The 22,278-nt window shown below is 42.9% G+C and overlaps 1 protein-coding gene and 1 long non-coding RNA gene across 3 annotated transcripts in view; one reads left to right on the top strand and one right to left on the bottom strand.

The window, feature by feature from the left end:
* LOC146868617 (uncharacterized) overlaps positions 1–15,079 on the top strand; it is a 47,930-nt gene extending 32,851 nt beyond the window's left edge. The window contains exon 3 of the long non-coding RNA XR_014963139.1: positions 14,943–15,079. This is a non-coding gene — a long non-coding RNA (uncharacterized LOC146868617). The remainder of the gene's footprint in view (positions 1–14,942) is intronic.
* ASTN2 (astrotactin 2) overlaps positions 1–22,278 on the bottom strand; it is a 2,498,474-nt gene that overhangs the window by 307,798 nt on the left and 2,168,398 nt on the right. For both annotated transcript variants that reach the window (XM_085612137.1, XM_085612129.1), the window contains one exon: positions 11,446–11,579. In XM_085612137.1, coding sequence (XP_085468263.1) covers positions 11,446–11,579 — 134 coding nt within the window. The remainder of the gene's footprint in view (positions 1–11,445; positions 11,580–22,278) is intronic.

The raw sequence follows: 22,278 nt of genomic DNA on the forward strand, positions 1-22,278 counted from the left end.
TATGACCATCAGTGTACCTCTGAGACCTCACATTAATAACTTGCTTGAAATAAGATTTTTTCGTCCGACTAATTCTGATTATAATACGGTTCTGTTTCGATCAGGCATTCCTAATACAGTATTCCTACACTATAAGATGGCGTCGGAATTATAAACAGTAGTGTCATGCATATGAACGGTCATGTAAGCCTTCTCCAGTCGACCGCACTCCAAAAGCGAAGTTACTGTGGTTAGGAATAACAGTGTAAATAAATAGCTGTAGCTCTTGTGTTTGATTCTAATATATATTTCGACCTATAATTGCATTACTTTTCTCTGCTGAAAACTGCGATAGGTAACCCCAACAAAATACGACTACACTACAAGATGGCGCCTTGAGTTACTAACAATAGCGCCGTATACACGTGATTGGCCGCGCTAGCCCCCTTTAAGATGGCCGCGGACCACAACGCTAACATATCGTGTTAAGGAATACCAGTGACGGGAATCTCTTTTAGACCCTTTTCTCCAAAGCCGAAAGTAAGTAACCTGGCCTTACAGAGGCGACCATCATAATAGCAGTATAGACTCTTGGGGCCTTCTATGATTCGTAACCTTCCCTACGGGTTTAACTCGGGTTCCCCTAATGAGATTGCTCACCCTATACGTCTGGAGAGCAAACATAACTATTTACAATTCTCATATCGCCGTTTTTTTTAAATTTCCCTGATTAAGCTCATGCAAAACTTGAGTATAACTGACTAGTCATGTTATCGCGACTGCTTAAAACATTAATGTATAGCAACATGACTAATCTTCATTTACTTGCCGGCCCTTATACTGATTGGTTTTCCCTCCATTTTTTCCCTTTTTTTCTCTTCTTTATCCTTTATGCCTTTTTCCCTTACTTTGTTTCCATGCTTATTTTTTCCTTTTCTGGTCTCTTTCTCCTTTTTTTCTGGTTACTTTTTCTTGAATATGCAGAGGCTGGACTATCTGTATTGTACAGTGATTTTGGATCATGCTAACTGAAACATACGTAATCTCTTCGTGTACCAAATACTAAGGTATCAACTTGGTTTTACTGATTCACTTTAACTCGCACCTCCAACTTGACCACATATCTCACCGACGTATACTAATTAATACTGGTATGGTAATACATTTCTCTCCCTGCCTAAGCTGCCGTTTCATTTCGTTTTGTGTCAGCCTGCCAGAACTTTGTGGAATTAACCTCACCTATTCACCATCACTAAGACTAACACCTCCCAATCAATGAGGATAATCAAATAACATAACTTCCAATAATAATTCTCACTGAACGCGTCTCTTGAGCACTCCCCTATGGAATTGGGTCCCCACACATCACACAGTTATTTTTATTTTTCGAAATATCACCGGGTGCTCCTAGAACTTTTGAAATAAAACCCCTCACTTCTTGGACTCATTCCCAGTCTTTTCTCCTTTCTTTTTTATACAGCCTTGAGAAAGCCCTGGCCAAAACCGTGCCAAAGGGGCGAAACACGTGTTGGCTGTTCATTTCTGTGATGAATAAATAATACTCTGGATTTACCAATTCACTGGATGGTTTTTGTCATAGAGGGAGTGAATTTGACTCACTACCACAAGTAACTATGGCCATGAGGCCTTTACGGACAATCTCACCAAAACACTTGACAAACTACAACTCCAAGCATACAAGAGAATTTTTAGTCTCCCAAACCACACAAGGGGTTACATGATCAGATTAGAACTGGGTTTGGAGGTGGAAATGTGGTCTAACATGGGTGCGTTCCTAAAATACCACTATAGGATTATTAAGACACCACCGAACACCTTGAAATCAATTCTCCAACAGATCTCCATCCTAAAGATGACCCTTCTTAGAATAATTTAAACAAATTAGTGGACTCGCTCCAAATGTCAGTGCTAAACAAAACTTTGCTTACACATTCAGCCCTTAAAAAAATCATCAAATGGCAGATATAAAGAAAGTAAATGTTATTTTATTATTATTATTATTATTATTAAAAGGTTCTTATATAGCGCATGGCTACTCGGGAGCATCCCAGCGCTTAAGACTAACCAAGCAGAGATGGATTAAAAATGAAGAGTTATTTTAACTAGTTTTTTGGAAACAGAAGAGTTTTTAACTTTTTTCGAAAGACAAGGAGGTTAGGCTCTTGGCGGAGAGGTGGGGGAAGAGCATTCCACAGCCCAGCCGCGTTATGCGAGAACAGGCGACCTCCTGTGCGGGATCTGCTGATCCTAGGAACTGTCAGCAGATTTTGTTGGTTCGAGCGAAGATTCCTGGTAGGGTTGTAAGGTCTGATCATATCATCTAGAATGGGGGGGCCACTCCCATAGAGTGTTTTGTGGACCGTGCAGAGGGTCTTAAAATAGATTCGCTCCTTTATGGGGAGCCAATGCAAGGTGCCAAGTGCGGGCCTGGCTGATGTACGATGGCTAGTGCCCGTGAGTAGCCGTGCTGCGGAATTCTGGACAACCTGAAGTTGCCGGATAACCGACACGGGGGCTCCAAGATAGAGCGCATTTCCATAATCCAACCTGGATAGAACAAGGGACTGGACAATGGTTTTCTTTGCTGCCTCGGGTAACTGAGGAAGGATTTTCCGGATTGTTTTCAGCAGTCCGAAACAAGTGGCTACTGTTTTCCTTGCCTGGATCTTAAATGACAACTCTGCATCCAACCAGAAGCCGAGACTCTTTATCTCGGTCTTTGGAGTGGGTCCTGGACCCATACAGGAGGGCCAATGTATCGAGTTGTCAAATGTGGCTCGTTTTCCTAGAAGCATCAGCTCCGTTTTACCTCCATTCAATTTCAGGTGGGACAGGTCCATCCAGTTTGCTACTGCCTCCAGGCAGTGACAGAGCCTGGAGGGGGAGGATTCCAACTGATTAAGAGAAACAACTAGCTGGGTGTCGTCAGCATAGCTTACCAGTTGGATCCCAAAGGAGGCAACTACTTCTGCCAGGGGCGCCATATAAACATTAAACAGTGTGGGGCTGAGGGAGGAGCCCTGTGGCACCCCACACTGTAATGGCATTGATGGAGAGCAGCTATTTTCTGTAAAGACCTTAAAGGATCTGTCACCAAGAAAGGACTCCAACCACATGAGTGCCCTGTCTTTGACGCCCAGTTTTTTAAGACGAGACAGGAGGACACGGTGGTTCACCGTGTCGAAGGCGGCACTGAGGTCCAGGAGGATAATGGCCGCGCTGCCACCTGCGTCCAGAATCCTCCTGGAATCCTCAACCACCCTCAGCAGTGCCGTCTCCGTGCCCTGTCCTTTCCGAAACCCAGTTTGGGTTGGGTGGAGCAGGTTATGGGTCTCCAGAAAGGATGCTAGTTGTTTATTTACCCATTTCTCTGCGAGTTTACTGATGCCGGGGAGCAGGGAAATGGGACGATAATTGGAAAAGTCCTAGGGGTCGAGATGAGGCTTTTTTAACAGGGCCTTAACCATTGCCAGTTTCCAGTCTTGGGGTACCCTTCCTAATTCAAGTGAGGTGTTAACTAGATGGATAATGTATGTACTGATGTTGGATAAGGCTAACTTTAGAATATTCATAGGGACAGGATCTAGCGGGGAGCCGCTTTTTACAGAGTTGAAAAGCGTGGGCAACAGTTCAGTACTAAGGGGGGAAAAGGAAGGGAGGCAAGGCAGAATAATATCTGTATCATCTGGCAAAGGGAGGATGGATTCTTCAAGAGGTAGAGGGGGGAGGGACAGGAGGATCTTTTGAATTTTTTCAGCAAAGAAATTCGCCAGATTAATGCAGTGAGCATCAGCCTCCTCCGTGCAGAGTGGTAAAGATGGCGGGTCAGGGGCTTTTAACAGGGATTTAGCTATCTTGAACATCTCTCTTGGGGCATTAGCTGAGATCTCTATTTTTTCTGCATAAAAGATGGATTTGGCCACGTTAAGAGCAGATTTATATTTTTTTAGAGAGAGTTTGTATTTAGTTTTTTTCTCTTCCACAAAGTGTTTTCTCCACTGTCTCTCCAACCGTTTACATTCTTGTTTTAGGGACCTTAGCTCAGAAGTGAACCAAGGTTGTTTAGTGGAGGCTTTCTTTTTGGAGATGTTTGTTTTAGGAAGCACCCTATCCAATGATGATTCAATCCATTGGTTAAAGTCCATATTAGCCCTGTCAATGTCCTGATCGACCTGAGGTTCACTTGTATTCAGTGCCTCTGCCCATTCGTTCATTTTTAATTTCGTCCACCGCCTACTCAGAGTTTTACTGGGCGGTTCTGTTGGACCGGGTGTGGGCGTATTCCATATGAAGGGGATGACCATATGATCTGTCCAGGGGGTGGGGTATGGCTCTGTTGATGTTAAGTCCACAATATTGGAAAATATGGGGTCTAAAAGGTTCCCTTTAGAGTGGGTAGGGTGGGAGACTATCAAATTCAGTTCACATGCCGCAAGATCTTTAGTTAATTCTGTGGCGGTGGTGTCTGAGGGATTATTGAAATGAAGATTCAGGTCTCCTAGTACTATAAAATTTGAGACCCTGCTAGCTAACTCTATGGTTGATTCAATGATTCCTTTCGGAAATTGTCCAATAGCGCCAGGGGGACGGTAGATCAGAAGTCCTGAAAATGACACTTCTGGGGATAAAGTGATGGCAAATTGTGCGCTTTCACAGTCAGGGATGGAGCTGTCGATCATACGACAAATTAAGTGCTCCCTGTATACTATGGCTATCCCTCCTCCAACTTTGAGTTGTCTGTCCCTACATTGGATCAGATATCCAGGAGGAAGGGCCTGAACAATATCTGGACCGGACGTGGATCCCAACCACGTTTCAGTTAAAAAAAGAATGTCAAGTCCGAGATCTTGAATTAACAAGAAGATTTCAGTGGCATGTTTGGGTAATGAGCGGCAATTGACCAAAGCCATTTTCAGGATGCCTTCTGGATTAGTAGTATTAATATCCGCTTCCGTGGTTCTAAACGGGCAGTGTTGACAGAAGGGACGATCCGTCGCAGGATTTATAGAATGAGTGCAAGGGGGCAGCGAGACACTCCTCAATGCAAGGAGAGCCAGGCGGGAGTATGTCTGTGAGCAGCTGGGAGATTGGTCAGAGGTTCTGGTCCCTGAGCCCGACCGAGCGCGAACGGGCGCAAACGGGCTTACCTCTGGCGAACCTCCGGCGCAGGTCCGGCGCGTCCGCTGCCCGCGTCCGCTGCGCGGAGGCATAGCTGACCGTTTATGTAGAGCGACTAGAGCGCTCGTCCAATAGCGCCCAACCTAAGATGGCCGCCAACTACAGCAACCCGGGACCCGGTGAACTAAGCCTCGAGGACGGCCAAGCCCCACCTGGGAAGCGGGGAAGAGTGATGAGGTGCTAGCGTGTCCTGGGCATTAATATCAGCCCCTAAAATGTGCAAAATGTAGCTCAAAGGGGGGGGAGCGGACACAAAGGGAAATTCAATAAAACAATTGCAATGAGCAGTTTAAAAGTTTTTTAAGAAGCGTTTTTTAGCAAGCGACCGCTCAGGAGCAGCCTTAGGGGTCTGTGCAAGGTAATCTCCCGATTTAGAGCAAAGCCCCTCCTTATGTAGAGCGACTAGAGCGCTCGTCCAATAGCGCCCAACCTAAGATGGCCGCCAACTACAGCAACCCGGGACCCGGTGAACTAAGCCTCGAGGACGGCCAAGCCCCACCTGGAAAGCGGGGAAGAGTGATGAGGTGCTAGCGTGTCCTGGGCATTAATATCAGCCCCTAAAATGTGCAAAATGTAGCTCAAAGGGGGGGGAGCGGACACAAAGGGAAATTCAATAAAACAATTGCAATGAGCAGTTTAAAAGTTTTTTAAGAAGCGTTTTTTAGCAAGCGACCGCTCAGGAGCAGCCTTAGGGGTCTGTGCAAGGTAATCTGATTTGGCAAAATTAAAATCAAATACTACTCCGGTATTTGCAGCAGTGGCCACATTGATATCCCATTGGTTGGGGGTCAGGGTTTTGATGAAGTTGAGTAGACTTTGTTCAGATCCTTGCCATATTAAAAGCATATCATCGATGTATCTACCCCACATTACAATGTTCTCAGAGTAGTTGGTTTTGTTGTCGTTCCAGATCCAGTGACGTTCTACATCTCCCATAAAGATACAAGCGTATGGGGGAGCAAATTTGGCCCCCATCGCTGTACCTTGTGTCTGTAGATAGTAGGTTCCGTTAAAGAGAAAAAATTTGTTGTATAAGCAGAATTCCAAAAATTCCAAGATCATATTGTTCCTTGCAGTGAAATGAACAGATCTTCCTTGTAAACATTTCCTTACTGCTGCTATACCATCAGGATGTCGGATTGACGTGTATAGACTGACAACATCGATGGTTGAGAGAAGATAGTCTGATTGCCATGTAATGGTGTTGAGCTTCTGTAATACATCCTTGGTATCACGGATAAAGGAGGGAAGATCTCTCATGAACGGCTGTAGTTCCTCATCAATATATGCCCCAATCCTGGAGCATATAGAATCGATACCTGTAATGATTGGTCTTCCTTTCGGAGGTGTACCTGGTTTGTGGACTTTGGGCAGAAGGTATAGAGTCGGGGTTACTGGAGTCTCTATAAATAGAAGTTGTTTTTCTGCTGAAGTGAGCAAACCATTGTCATACCATTTGTTGAGTAAACAAAGCAATTTGTTTTGTATTTCCTTAGTCGGATTTTTGGTGAGTTTGGTGTAGCAGACAGGGTCTCCCAATTGTCGTTCAGCTTCTTGGAGGTAGTCATGGCCATAGTTAATTGCTGGTAAAAGGGAGGCTTGAAGAACCCATCAAATTGGTGTTGTGGATGGGCTCTCTAACATTGTGTTAAATTGGCTTAATGTCGTGATGATCAGTGCTGACTTGTTTTAAGATAGACCAAGTGAGTTTTGGTCCCTCCCTTTGCTGTCAGCCACACACCTATATAATTGTAGGGGGTTGTCCTTTGGACTTTTATGGTACCCAGATTCCAAACAGTATTTGCTTTCCTGTTAGTTCATCCGAAGACAACCACTTTTGGCTTTGCCTCTTTGACAATCATTTTGTTTACTTCATTATATTTGTGAAGCTCACTTACGGATTTTTAAATCTCCATTTGCGAGTGATCCAGTAACACTATATCATCAGCATATTGGAATAGTGTATCCTTGGATGGCCCGATCTTTGGTGGAATGAGATTTGCATGTTTTAAGGCTGAAAACATGTCAGCTGTATACAAATTAAATAAAAGGGGGGCCAAGACACATCCTTGCTTTAATCCACTGACTTTCGGTATTTTCCCTGTTATGACTGTTTCAGAAAGCTTAATCTTCACCCAAGTCGAGGTGTATTGGGCAGTGAGACCTCTGTCTGTTTTCACCACACCGCAGGTCATGGAGGCAAAAGAAAAGTTCTGGGGGGCTAAATTCCTTGCCTCTCATCAATGGTTACAAAACCTTCTTCTGATAGGAACAGCTTATCTTTTAGAGACGAGGGATATGGTACTAGGTGATCTGGCCTTTTTTTGGCAACGGGGTTCGGGAAAGACTGGTCACTGTCAAAGGTGAAGGCAAACAGTCTGGTGTCCCTGTGTAGTTGTATGTCACCTATTCTTGGACTTTTAGTTTTCTTAGGCATGCTGATAAAAAATAGACACTTATTTTTGGTTAATTGTTGCTTGTGGTAGTTGCTGGACATTTATACTTGAATGGGGGACATGCAGCCTCCGGGACAGTGGATGACTATGATGAATGAGAACTTCATGAAGAGATCTGAGGATAGATTTACTAAAGTTTTGCCTGGAAGCGAAGATGGTGCACAACATAACACAATACAACACAAAATGTAACAGAAAATTACCATACATTATAACAGCCTGCAAGCGCAGTGGAATATTGTGTGGCACCGCACAAGTACCCTTGCAAGTGTTAGCAAAACTTCTAATGGTATATTTTGCTATTGTGGTTGGTGAGTAGACTAAAAGTGTCACCATGCAGAGGTTAAAGATGTCAAGGGAAAGTATGCATCGGTATGGACACCAGAGGTGAAGGAGCTTCACTGTTTTGCCGAGATACTTTTCTTGACAGCCATGTCCGTATTGGCAACGTAGGGAACAGGTAACTGAAGCACAGTGGGCCTGATTCACCAAAGTAATCTGAGACAAAATCCTAACTTTACGACTTTCGGTTTTCACAAAATGCCTTTAGGAGAACTAAAGTTATGAATCCTAACTTTAGTACTCCTAAATGCCCTTTATGAATAACGAAAGTCGTAAAGTTAGGATTTTGTCTCTGATTACTTTTGTGAATCGGGCCCAGTGTCATTAAACTACAAATATTGAGACAGGATATTGAGCATTGTGTACCAATCAACTTATCGAAAGATGGAGACAGGTTGGAAAGCATAAGGTGACAGATCATTGTTGTTATCCGTACGGAATGTATCATGTATGTCTTGTGTATTGTCAGCATCTATGCTACAATTGACTATAGATTGAATGGTAGTCATAGGCTGTCAAGGTTAAAATGTTATGTTTTCATGGAGGGGTACATCAGGGAAGAATCTTGGGAAGTGAGACACTGATCCTATAAAGGATGGGTATGTATCATTCATATGTGAATTTAAAAAAAGTTTGAGGAGAACATGTCCTCTTCAAATGAAGTGACCTTCAGTGCAGTGATGATGCCAACTAGAGCTGAGAAAGAGAAGGGAACTGGGCCTTGTTGATATGTTGTTGGGTGGGATGGAGCATGGTAATAGTCACTTTGGAGTTCAGATCTAATTTTCTTAATCTTATTTATGTATCCAGCATGTTTAGTATTGTGTTTGTCTGTGGTGTAGATTATGGGTGAGCCTGGAGGATCACTGGCAAAATGTCAGGCTCTGAAGAGTGATTTGCTTTTATTTGATGCCTCTTACATGGTCATTTTGCAGCAGGTTGCTTTGTTTGTAATGAAGAGTTTCCTGTCGGTAGCTTATAGAGCTGTCAAATGTGTGTGTTTGTCCTGTAAACTAGGTTCACCTATTTCTTAGTTTACCAGACAATAAACATTTTGCTTCCATTGACTAATAAGAATTCGTATCTGGGTGTGGATAACTTTGCTTGTTCATGTTCATTCCTACAGGCTTTAGTGTTTTGACAGATTCATTCACATTGACTTTCTGAATGACGTTGGGAGTGTCAAGGAGGAAACTGACATGTGTAAAGAATTGGGTGCTGGATACTAGAAAGATAGAATCATCTTCAAAAATATTGATGTGGACGTTTCTGAAGGAACAGAAATCTTGAGTTGTAGGTTTTACCTGGCTGTGGTGTGTAGGTATTGATCTGTCTAGTCTATGGGCACCTGGCATTGGCATTTATGTGGGATGGACTATTAGTTGACCGGGTCATTCATGCTGCTTTTAGTAGGTTCGATTGATGATGAATAGTTAGATGTTTCATTTTCTCAGCTGATTGAAGCCAGGTTTCTGTACCTTCTTGGTCCTCACTTCCTGAAGATTGAAGTCCATTAGAAAGAAGATGCTGCAGGAAGTAGTTTTGAAGTGAGATTCATGAGCTCATCCATGAATCGCTTGTTGGTCTAGATAATCATGAGATGGAAGTTGGCAGTCTGGGAGGTGAAGAGGAAGCATGAGGGGCAGGTGAGAAGCGCATATGAGTGGAGATATATTGTTTGCTGGAAAGTATATGTATAGTAGTGTCTTGAATTACTTCAAGGCCTTCTTTGATTTTATGAGTGCAGTTGAGGATGTTGTACGGTGCAGTCTAAGGTAGTAAGACCTTCAAGGATGAGTGTGGACTAAGGGGTGAGCCATGTTTCTTTAAGAAATGTGCACTGAGATTATGCATGGAGATAATGTGAACAGTGCCCACTTACTGGCATGCTACAGAGTGTGCACTGATGATCATGAAACATAGTGCTTCCGGTGCCAGCACATTTTGTGCCTTGAGTGAGTAGGAGGAGTAAGAGGTATGAACGGTTGGTGAAGTGTGTGTTTGTTATGAGTCAGATGTAATGCCTCTGTAGGATTAGGCAGATTGTGTCTGCTTAATATAGGTGTGACTCAAAGAGGCTTTGGCTGTTTACCATCTGTTTAAGGGGAAAAGGCACATTTCTCTTGTTTTCATTCACTTGTTTCCATAGATGTCCAAGTGAGGACAACAAGGGTTCGAAGAGAAGAAAGTTTGGTGGCAGGAAGCGGGTGTGGGTCCCATGGCAGATCAAAGAAGAGCTTAGGGACGTCACTTGACCGTGATCTGCTACCACTGCATGCCGATTGCCCTGAGATGGGTTTTCAGCATCTTTTGAGCCTCCTCTGATAGTGGAAAGAGTATGGGGGTCACTGACTAGATGGTCTGGGCTGAGCTCAGTGTGTCACATGACATTACCATGCTCTGCTACCACTATGGCATTCTTTGGAAAGATGTTCAGCTCATTTAGAGTTGCTGGTTATGGAAGGAAATTGTGTTGGTCCTTGGTAAGCTAGTTTCTGCAGCATTTCTGGAAGATTATGTGTTATTAGTGTGCTCATCTTTCACTTGCTATGTGATTATATCTCCTATTTTAGTAGACAAATCAAACTCTCCATGAAAAAGATAAATGTGAAAGGCAAACTCTAACCGGCTCTGAGATGGGAGACAGACTAGCCCCTTTTTAGACAGGATTGTGAGCGCCTTGGAAAACTAACTAACTCTTGACAGCTTTATGCTTAGATGCATAAGAAACATGGGAAGAGTGGAATAGAGAAAAAGTACATTTGCGATTAAATGTCAATTGGGACTGGGAAGAAAAAGATAAGATGGCGACTACCTAGCCCTGGAAACGGCTACTCTGGTTGATGACTAAACAAAGAGCTAGGTTTTTCACAGCTTGGGGTTAGGAACCCTAGGGAGAGAGTATTTACTTAGACAAATAGCGAGAGAAGAGACAGACAGGGAAAAGCGCAGAGAGGGAAAGGGACAAGCTCTGAGAGGTATTTGAAAGAATGCACACTAGTCTTAATGAGATGAAGAGGAGAGAGAAAAACCTAACACATGAAAACTTTGTAGGGAACTGTATTCTGGCAATCAGAAATACCTCATAAAATAGAGGATACAATATACAGCTTGAAACGTTGTTTGGTGGTTGCCAGATTGGTCTTGTAGTGCAAAAGACAAAAAGGTAAAAGCCTGTTTTGGTCTATGGTAGGAGGCACTCAGATTCTGTGTTTAGACCACAGTGAAAGCATGGATGTTGAGGAATGTTTTATGGAGTAAGAGAAAGCGTAAACCTAACACTGAACTACTGTGTGCTGGAGGCTTTGGGAGTGTTTAGTGTGAGCTACTGAGAGCACAGCGTGGTTGAAGAAGAGACAGACAGTAGTATGGTAATGGCGTGCTGGAAAAAACTTTACTTATATGCCAAGGTTGCGCTCACTTTCCTATTTTCAGTCAGAAACAGAGGAAGTCCTGATCAGGTACATACGTAGGCTGAGGAAGAGGGCTGCAGTTTGGAAGTCCACTCTCATCGAAGGCACTTAGATCACACCTGCACCAGTCTTCAATGACGTCTCCTTTTCCAGAGCACCAATAGAGACTCATTGTAGCACTTCGCAATGCCTAAAACACAAGACACAAGGCAGAAACAGTCGATCAATGAATTTATTAGATATGAGTTCTACCCCTAGGAAATCAATGGCTTGCCTAGAAGGGAGTTACTAAATTCAATATCCATAACTCCAAAGAAACCCTTCTTTTACCGTCAGGCCTAGTGGAACTCCCCAATCCCAAATCAAGCCATGAAAAGCTACAATATCGGCACTCATATTCTTCACCTGTGGTTCATAGGTAACAATATCACATGGGGAATCACAGCTGCAAGTTTATCATTCAATTGATAACTAAAATTATCAGATGAGACTCATCCATTGACCATACAGGTTATGGATTACATTATACTATATGGTACCTGCATTCCCTGTAGAAAAGATCTAATTTACTTCTTTCAGGCAACATGTGATGTCTCTAGTCACCTGCAATAATGGGATTACATAGCTGCTGAAGGGAAATATGTTATTGCAGTTGAGTTGCAGCCAAGCTGACAGGCAGGTCACAGATCATAATCACAGGCACAGTTTTAACAAAGCAACAAAACTGCCTTTTCATTTTTATGTGCCTTTTTCTACACATTCTGAGCCTCAGCATTTTTAATCTGACATACATTAAACTGATTCTAATATATTTTTGCAACAAATTACTTACTGCTTCTTGATGTGTTTAATTTCACACTAGATTACGCTTTTACACTTCATGTCTGCAACCATACACCACTTTCACGTGAAAGAGCAAGACACCAAAGATGTACATGGATTTAGAGGAAGAGTGGTGGTGTGACCATGTGTTATAAGGAATAAAATACCCTCTGCTCTACATTTTCAGGATATTGCGAGTCACCTCGAGAGTCCCATCACCTTGTAAAGGAGCTCAGCCTTCGAGCTTTATATGGTTACAAAACTCCTTAGTGACTAGCAATGTGTGGTCAGAGTTTCTATAGGAGGAGCCAACTTCCCACTGTGCGCGGCTGAATGCCATGCTCAGTGTGGGGTTTGTCAACCTCAGTGGTGTTGGCTGCATAAGGCTGTGTGCAGCCATGTAGCTGGCTGAATGTGATTAAAAGAAAATGTTAAAACAGACATTCACTGAAAAAAACAAAGGTTAAAGTGACGTTATAGTTCGATGTTGAATCAAGACAAAAACGAACGTTTAAAAACCAAACATTGAAATTCACAAGTTATAGGTCACTGAGCTGAATATAACATATGCCCCTGCCATGTACTGCTTATGACCTCACATACCACATCACTCATGAAATGTTAGAAGACACAAAAGACACCATCAATAACATCACTGATCGTGTATATATATATATATATATATATATATATATATATATATTTACACCAAATGCCACAAACACTGCCGAACAACTTGCGGGCGGGTGCCTCCGTCGTGACTGCGCCCGTCACGAAAACATAACCACCAAAATTCCATACCAGGAAATCACAGAGCACTCTGTGGTTCACAGTCTTCACTTTAATTTGGCAGATGCGTTTCAGCAATTATGCTTTTCTCAATGCCATAGTGTTCCCATTAACCATTTCACCACATTTAAAACAGTGCATTAATACTCGTAAATACCGAACAAAGCTCCTACGGATACTTGCCTGTTGTTGGTCAGAGCACGGTAGGGTGATGGACTAAGTCTTCAATGAGCCACATTGGTGAGTGAAATATCGGACATGCACCAATTGGATATATTGGTGCCCTAAATTACTTGTTTCTACTAAGTGACTATCATTACTGAAATTAGATTTACGAGTATTAAGGCCCACTCAATGAGAGATTATGAAGAAAGTATCCATGTCTAAATGGCGGACTGAGTAAATAGATAACATTGAGCATAATGCAGTGCGTTTTCTCTTAAAGCACTTTTTCCTGTCCAATGAAGAGGAGACAGGAGTGTTTTAAATGTGGTGAAATGGTCATGGGAACACTATGGCATTGAGAAAGGCATAATTGCTGAAACGCGTCTGCCAAATTAAATTGAAGACTGTGAACCGCAGAGTGCTCCTTGATTTCCTGGTATGGGAAATATATATATCATGGGCCAGATTTATCGATGACATCTTCCTGATCTGGAAAGGTGATACAGCATCAGTTAATCGATTCATCGAGACGCTAAATGACAATGAGTTGAATTTAAAATTTACATCACACATCAGTAAAACACATATTGTATTTTTAGATGTGGAAATACAAGTTAAAGATCTAACCCTTGTCACAAAATTACACAGGAAGGAAACCGCTGGTAATAGTCTCTTGTACGCACAAAGTGCCCACCCATCAAGCTTAATTCAAAGCATCCCTTATGGAGAGCTTATACGTGCTAAACGTAATTGCAGTACATTGGTTGAATATGAAAAAGAGAAGTTGGTCATGTATGATCGTTTCCACGAACGCGGTAACAGTCATAAATCAATCAAACAAGCTGAGAAGAAGGCTGACATGCTTGTAAGAGATGAACTCTTGAGACCTAAACCAGTAGATGATGAACAGGAAGATAATGTTAGATTCATTACCACCTTTTCTAACAGTGCCTTTAAAATTAGGAAACTGTTCAATCATAACTGGCATATTTTATTAAGTGATGCGACCTTGAAAAAATGTCTCAATGAAACCCCACAGATAACATTTCGCAGAAACAGATCTCTGAGAGATGAATTATGTAAAAATGCCATCTCTACCATAAATGTGATCAGTAGTACAAATTTTGTTGGTTTTAAAACTTGCAAACATTGCAAAGCATGTGCTATCAGTAGAGATTGTAAGTCCTTAGTTTTCCCTAATGACAACATAGAGTATCAAATCAGAGGGAATTTCTCCTGTGAAACAGATTATTGTATCTACTGCCTTCGCTGTCCTTGTGGCAAATTGTACATAGGGAGCTCCATCCATCGAGCGAAAAAAAGAGTCTTGGAACATTTACGTGCAATTAAGAAAAATGACGTGCAATATCCAGTAGCACGACACTTCTTTAGGGACCACAACCAAAATGAAAAGTTGTTGTCCTTTGCAGTATTCCACACTATTCCGAGACTCGAGAGGGGTGGTGACAGACAGCGTGAATTACGACAGATGGAATCAAGATTTATAATAAATTTTGATACACTTACACCTACAGGGTTGAATTCAAGTGAAGAGATGTCTGTACACTTGTGAAGTATTGGGATTTATACTATTAGTGGATTATATCTTTTATTGATGTTGCTTACGATTTTAAGAATGTTTTATACAGCCTATTGTGAGAGGTATATTACAGATAGGAGAAGTTTAATATGAGATGAGTAGTTGAAGGACTTATTAAATGTAATGTCTTTCTTTTTCTCCTCTCCCTACTTTTTTCCTTTCCCATTCCTTTTTCAGTTGTTTCCCTTCTTTCCCTTCCTATTCTTTTTTTGTTCTCCTTGATGTAGCATTTTCAAAAAACACATCTGATGTGAAGTGACTGTACGTGAAGAAACGTCAAGTGAATCATGTCTACCATCTTTTCTGAAATCCTGTATATGGCATGCCATGGGTGGCAAAATAGAGATTGCCCACTTGGGCTAAACTTGTTGATTTACATGATGAAATTTTCGTGTGCATTGCTGATATACTTATTATATAATTATGGTAACAGTCCCTATCTTATGGACTAGTTTACCAACTCTTCAGGCATGCTTTTGGATTAAAGAACATAGAAAGCCCACTTGGGCTAATATGACGATTTACATGATTAGTTATCATAAGATGCCTTAAATTCAATCGTGTTATTTGGGTACATGTTTCACGCTAATATGCTTTCTGCTTCTGCCCACCAGGGCTTTTTACGCCTGTATCTCAGACTACTAGTATAAATGTATTGTTTTTTAGATGACGAGAATTTCATAAAATGGATAATTTTGTTTATTTAAACTCGAGCTACTGTTCAGAATTAATGATACAGTAAACTGCAACACGGTATATACATTTAAAATCTTATATTTTGACAAACTCGTTACAATATACCATTGTAAAATGGCGCCCTGATTTTGAAAGCATACTCTTCCGTCAGTCCCATTTCTATTTTACTGAATGCGCATATGTAAAGAGAACATGTTTGTATTGTAAACTACACCGTGAACAAGCTTATAGCGAAACGCGTTGGTGAAGGCTAACACTTTGCCTGGATTAAAACTTTGTTAATAGCATCCCTGGGTGTCCTGGATTTCTTTTCGTTATTTTTGGAAAGCTGCGTCTTGAATATATATATATATATATATATATAACACTGAAATGCACCATTTATAATTCAGTCAATTAACTATAACTTGTGTCACCATCATGCTCTTCTAATGACCTTACTTAAAAGCGTCCTGGGCATCCGAACTCCGAGAACACATACCTCCGCACAACAACAGTCTCCCTGACTCCATCTCAAACTTCAAAAGGCTGCATTACTGTCTACACTGACACCCTGGCTCCCCTCACAGCCAACCCAACCACAAGAACCAGACCTTTAACCAACTGGTACACTGAAGAGCTCTGGATGACCAAGTGCCACTGCAAGCAACTGGAGCGCAGATGGGCTTGAGCCATAGCAACAGGGACAGGTACAACTTCAAATTTGCCCTCAGATACTATCACCATTCCTTTTCCACCACCTTGCATCTGCATGCATCCATCTCCCAATATCGCACTCTGCTTTTGAGCCAGTCCATTCATTCCAGCATTTCCAGATTAAGCATAACCCATATCTGAAATCATCAACTGATTTCAGGCATCCCTCTCATTTTGTTTTTTCTGAGCAACCATCAGTTTCTCCTTGATTCTCTTCTGGGGGAAGATGTGTGGAGTCTACTCAATGGTAGAATGTAAGGCTTGTTGCTAGGAGAGAATGTTGATCTTTGAAGTGGGGGAGTTGATATTGTAAAGCTGGAAAGTAAGCTGGAGGTACATGTTCTGTGTACTACAAATAAAGATTACCAACTTCAATCTCTGTGTTGGGGAAGATCTTTCATACCCGGCTCTCGTCCCTTAAGAGAGACAAAAGGAGAGACTCCTGTTACCGAATGTGGCGTTACTCTATACGACAACACCAATTTTTTGAGTTCTTTTCACCACGACAAACCATTGGAAATAGAGAGTTGGATATTCTCCATTATCAATCGATTAATCCTCTCCGCTAAGCCATTGGACTGAGGTCTGAATAGTGCTACCTTCTCATGATTGATTCCCATTTTGCAAAGAAACTCTTTCATTCTTTTGGAAACTAACTGAACTCCGTTGTCTGATACAAGTGTTTTGGGTATTCCCTCATTCATGAATACCCTTTCCATAAATCCAATTACTTTCTCAGTTTCAATGCAGTCTGTTCTCTCAACAACAAACCACTTAGAGTGATAATCTACCAGAACCATTAAGAATTTGCTCCGGGAACCAAGTTTAAAAATGGGGCCTAAAAAATCAATTGCCACTCTTCCCCATGGACGATTAGGAAATTCCGGACATACAAGCGGCGGTTGCCTTACAATTTTTGTCTTATCGCTTCTGGCACACGCATAACAATCCTTGACAAGCTCTTCAACCTCGTTGTCCATACCCGGCCACCAAAATGACTGCCGGACACGCCTTTTGGTCATGTTTCTACCTAAGTGTCCTTCGTGAGCTATGTTTATTATCTTGCATCTGAGACTAGCTGGCGGTACCAATTTATTTCTCCTCCACAACTTTCCCTCACTTACACTCAATTCTGTCCCTATATTCCAGTAACTTCTGAAACGAATGTCTTGACTATGACTCTCCTTCCATCCTGTCGACACACATAACATAACTTCTTGTAATATTTCATCACTTAACATAGCAGTCTCCCATTGTTCTTTATCAAATGCTTGCTCTTCATTGCACTTAATTACATCTACCCCATCATCCAAGTCTCCTTCAATGACATTCACCGGCATCCTAGATAGATAATCAGCCACAACTTTTTTCAAGCCTCTCATGTATTCCATTTCAAAATGAAATTCAATCACCGATAGAATCCACCTGGAAATTCTTGGAGTAACATTTCCTTCCAGACCTCTACCACCCTTAAACAAATGCACTAAAGGTTTGTGATCTCCTTTGATTGTCATTTAAAATCATTTAAAATCATTTAAAAATGACGTTTTGTAACTTCTATGTGTGCTGCCTAATGCAGCACACATAGAAGTTTCAAATCGCCATTTCAGATTGTTTATGTGCACCTTCCTGCGCATAAACAGTCACTCCCTTCCATGCAGGCACCCAAATTTAGCACCAGCACAGGGGGAAACGCAGGGCTGCACAATTTTCTTGTAAATATGGTGCAGCCCGGCATTTCTAAAGTGACGTAGCGTGTTGTTAGCCTTCTTGGCTTAAGGGCACGCATCGCCACTTTCCTTGTAAATATGTCCCATAGTGAGCTAGCAGAAGGGCCTTGCGAAATGCAACATTATTGTCCATGTTGGAAAGCTTTCTTACAGAACAGCAAGCGCAACATCAATGGAAATAAAGAATGGGACCCTGCTTGACTGTGTGTTGCAGAAAGGATTGACAATGAACATGCAGGAGGAGACATCAATTTTGAACAAGAGCACGTCCAAGGTTAAAATAAGGCCTATTAAGCATAAAGTAGGAAACACACACTTTAAAAAGACATAGCAAATTATTTTCAAATGCAATAGCACCTTACCAGTGTGTACATGCATATCGGAGAGTAAATCCACGTTTTCCACATATTTAATAATGCATAAACATTTAAATGCACAATAACTTTGACAAAAGTGCATGCATTGAGTGGCATAGTTGACTCTCCCAGATACTGGAGATCTGGGAGAGACGTGTGATGTGAACACATTTTTTTTAAAATCCAGTGAAATTGTACTGTTGTTTAGCCTGGGGAATTCTGTTTCCCATGCAGGAAAGGGTCGGATCCAAATTTTAAGCCTGCAACGCCTGGAATCGTTTCCGTGCTCCCATTCCAGATTCACCCTCTCTGTTGCCAGGGCAGAGCGCGGTTTTACCAGGAATCGGTTGACTGTAGGTCTTCCTCGTGTTTTGGAAGGAGCTCAGGAGAAAGGAAGTGCACCTGAGCTAACATGCCTAGGTCACCCCTTGAAAGGTCAAACATAGAGAACAGGCCTCAAAGGATAAACCAGCTGAACTCATACAACAACGAGTAACAGAAAATTAAAACAAGATTCTAATAACCCTTTACACTTATACGCTCAACTAGGTGGTTGCGCAAGAGAATCACAGCAAAAGCATAAGGATTTTTGGACGGCAGGCAAAATATTGCTGTGCCGTTTGAGCAATCCCTGTTCCCTGATAAAATGGTATTCTTGCTGAACTTTTCTTGCAGAATGCCGCTACCCAATTGTGACTGAATGGCTGTGTCCTTACGTCAACTTATGGAAATGCAGGCCCTAGCCCGAAGATTTCTTGCTCCACTCTTTCTCTTGAGACACTACTGAACCCCCTGCCTCTATTTGCACAACTGCTACAATACATTTCCTCTGGACTTGGTGCTAATTCTCCAAACCCCTAAGGCCCCCCCACCCCACCCATAATCATAGAAATGAACCTACATGTGAACAAGCTTACAGGGACTGTACGTTGATATAAACTATGCTATTCTATGTACACTGTCACCTCGATTTAAAAATAAAAATGAAATAAGTAAAGAAAATATACATGTAAAATACTAAGATTTGGGAATCTCTTGCAGGGGTGTAGCGTGGGGGGTGGGGCACAGGGGCGGTTGCCCTGTGGCGCATGTTGCGCAGCGCTTGCCTTGCCCCCGACCCTGGCAATCCACGCCACGCCGCTGATTGTGACATCCTTTCTCTGTAACTAACAAACATCTTGTTTTTTAAACAAAAAAATGCCTACCTGCACTTAAGCTTTCAAGAAACTAGAGCTTCTCATGTTTGTCGAGAATACTTATTTTTCACTGTCCAAGGATGACATCGTTGAATTTGTGCTGATCAATATTTTCCACGAAACTAGTTATTATGAACACCAAGAAAGAAAGAACAGCTAAGGAAAACATACATCTTATGTTACTCACTGTCTGATCTCATCAGCAGGAAACCAATATCTGCCTGAGCACGCGCTCACCGGGATCTCATATCTGACTCTAAGCAGGCACGTGCCTATTTTCTCGGTGTCACCCCAATAATGCTACCTAGCTCCTTTAAAATGCTGCCCTACACCCCACTACCTGCTGTGTCGTTAAAAGCCCAGGTAGGCTTTTTTGGAAAAGGTGCATGCTGGGCAACAATGAATAGAAATATTGAGAAAGCAATTGGGGAGCTCTGGTGCAGGGACCACGAGGAAGCGAGCAGGGCCGGCCTGGCTCTTTGGGCACTCTGGTATTTTCCTGGCAGGCTGCAAATTAACCTCTTCCATGCTCATGACGGCTCCCAGCCGTCATGAGTCACGGTGGGCGTGTGCGCACGACGGCCGGGAGCCGTCAAGACCACGCCCGCGATTAGAATGTTCAGCACGCTGCGGCGGAATTTGCGCCGCAGCAAAGAGGTTAAGGGGCTGCTTTCCATTAATCATTGCCACCAAGGTCCATGAATGCAACTTTGGCATCATTCTAGTCACAGCCTTGGTGTGGGGCCTGGTGGAACATTTATGGCAGGGTTGATTTTTGTTCCCAGTCCAGCCCTGGGCAAGAAATAGGGAGAAAGGGAGACAGAGACCGGCGTACAGCTAGACAGTCAAACAGAAGTACAAATAAGCAGACATAGATACAGAGAGGCAGACAGGCTGATAGACTTAGTGTGATGGATAGATAGATGGGCAGAAAGACAAACACACAGATGCTCAATTCGGCAGGTACTGTAGATTGATAAATTAAGATTTGGGATGGAGGGAGCAGTAGCACAGCTGGCCCTATGGGCGCCCGTGGCGGTCTTAGCGTTTGCCGTGCCTGCAGTGAAGAGCGGGGGCGAGAGCTGTTGCCACCCCGAGGTGACAGGTGATAGCGGGTGGAGGCCACCGCCCCAAAACTCGTGCCACCCGGGGCGGACTGCCCCCCCACACAGCTATGCCACTGTGCGGGAGACAAAAGGAGACAAAGAGGAGCCTCTACTGGCTCAGGGGACTAAAGTATCTACTGCAAGAATGTATTTGACCTCCTGGTCATAAGTCGGCTACTTGTGCCTTTACTCAGTCTTTCATCCTTTCAAGGTCAATATAATGGGTACTATAGTTAGTTAGTGATAAGCGTCTGCTTTTCAGCTCCATGATGTCACAAGGAGTGAATGTACGCTTTACAAACACACATATTATTATATAGAATAAAGCAGGAGATTCACCATTTTTTAAAGCTAAAATCATTTTTAAATTTCTCTCCCCTAAAACTTTCTCCACTTCAATGCAAATTAATGGGGAAATTACATTCTCACATTTGTTCCTCCAAATCTGCCGTCCACTTGTTCACAAATTTTCAATGTATGGAAAATGAAACAGAAGAGATGCAAGATAGGTCTGGAGAGGAATGGATGGAAAGAAGAGGCTCAAATGTTATGGAGAGAAGGGGAAAGGCCACTAGTCTGTAACCCCTTCTCCTAAAATGTCAGCCAGGAGGGCCAGACCCTGCCCTTTAAACCAATCCAATCTGTTTTTGATTCATTTGTATGGCAACTGCGTGGCTTTCTTTAATTTGAAAGAAGAAGTAGCGCTGTATAGTGCTCTGCCTTGCGTCAACCTTTAGAGAAACAAGGTTAGCCAATCGATACGTCCTTCAATTGCACTCATTAGCTGACCGCAGTAACACAGTTAGGCCGATAAAGCACGCGCGCACGCAGGCCCCACGAGGAGCCGCCATTCAATTTGCTGACCTTTGTTTATGAAGGAGCGCGTAGGCTGACGTCAGTGAGGAGGGAAGGCGCGAGGCCACTGCTCAGCCACCCGCCCCCCCAACGCCCACCCCAGCGATGTTTACATGGATTTTCAGTCACGCCGTGTTCGAAAAGAGGAGAGGTTGCGTGCATGGGGAGGGCAGAGTAGGATGTGCGGCCTGCGTGAGAGTGGAGCTTAAGACTCAGAGAAAACGTTGCAGGGATGTATGAGTACTTGTGTTTACAACTTCAAAAATTCGAACTCTTTGGCGCTAAGCAATGTAAGAGCAGGGCTGCTGACACCACAACGCATGCAGCTCATTCATGTCCTGCCCTTCCTTTCTGGAGTGCTGGTCTTCTGCCCTTTTGCTGCTGTTGGTAACCGAGCACTGATCTCCAAACACCACCATCCACGTGTCAATCAGTGTCTTTGAAGGCGTATCTACAACGCTAGTGTCCCAGCGGTAGAAACTGATTAGTGGCCTCTTGCAGTAGCAGTCGGTGTCTCGATAGAGTGACAGGCAGGGGGCAGAGGAAATGGGGGGATGGCAGTTTTTAAAAGGGGGCCTCGAAACGGGTCTCTATCGGACTCTGTTTTGTTCCCTGACACAAGCGGTTCGTTGTTTTCCGGACTGCAGTGACGGGCACATCGATGTGCGCTGCTCACACTGCTCACTGCTAGTGGAGAAGTAATGCCAAGTGAGCATTGTAGGGGAAGGGAAATCCTTGCTTCTTACATTTCCCATGTGTCTGCTTTTTAAAACACAAGACTCCGAGCGCTGTTGCGAGTGAGGAGGCCCTTTTGAATAGCTCCCACTGCAAATTGCCACTTCTCTTTTTGAAACTCAGGACCAGCAACATTGTGGTGT

Source organism: Triturus cristatus, chromosome 1_2 (assembly GCF_964204655.1).
Source record: "Triturus cristatus chromosome 1_2, aTriCri1.1, whole genome shotgun sequence".
Lineage (NCBI taxonomy): Eukaryota > Metazoa > Chordata > Amphibia > Caudata > Salamandridae > Triturus > Triturus cristatus.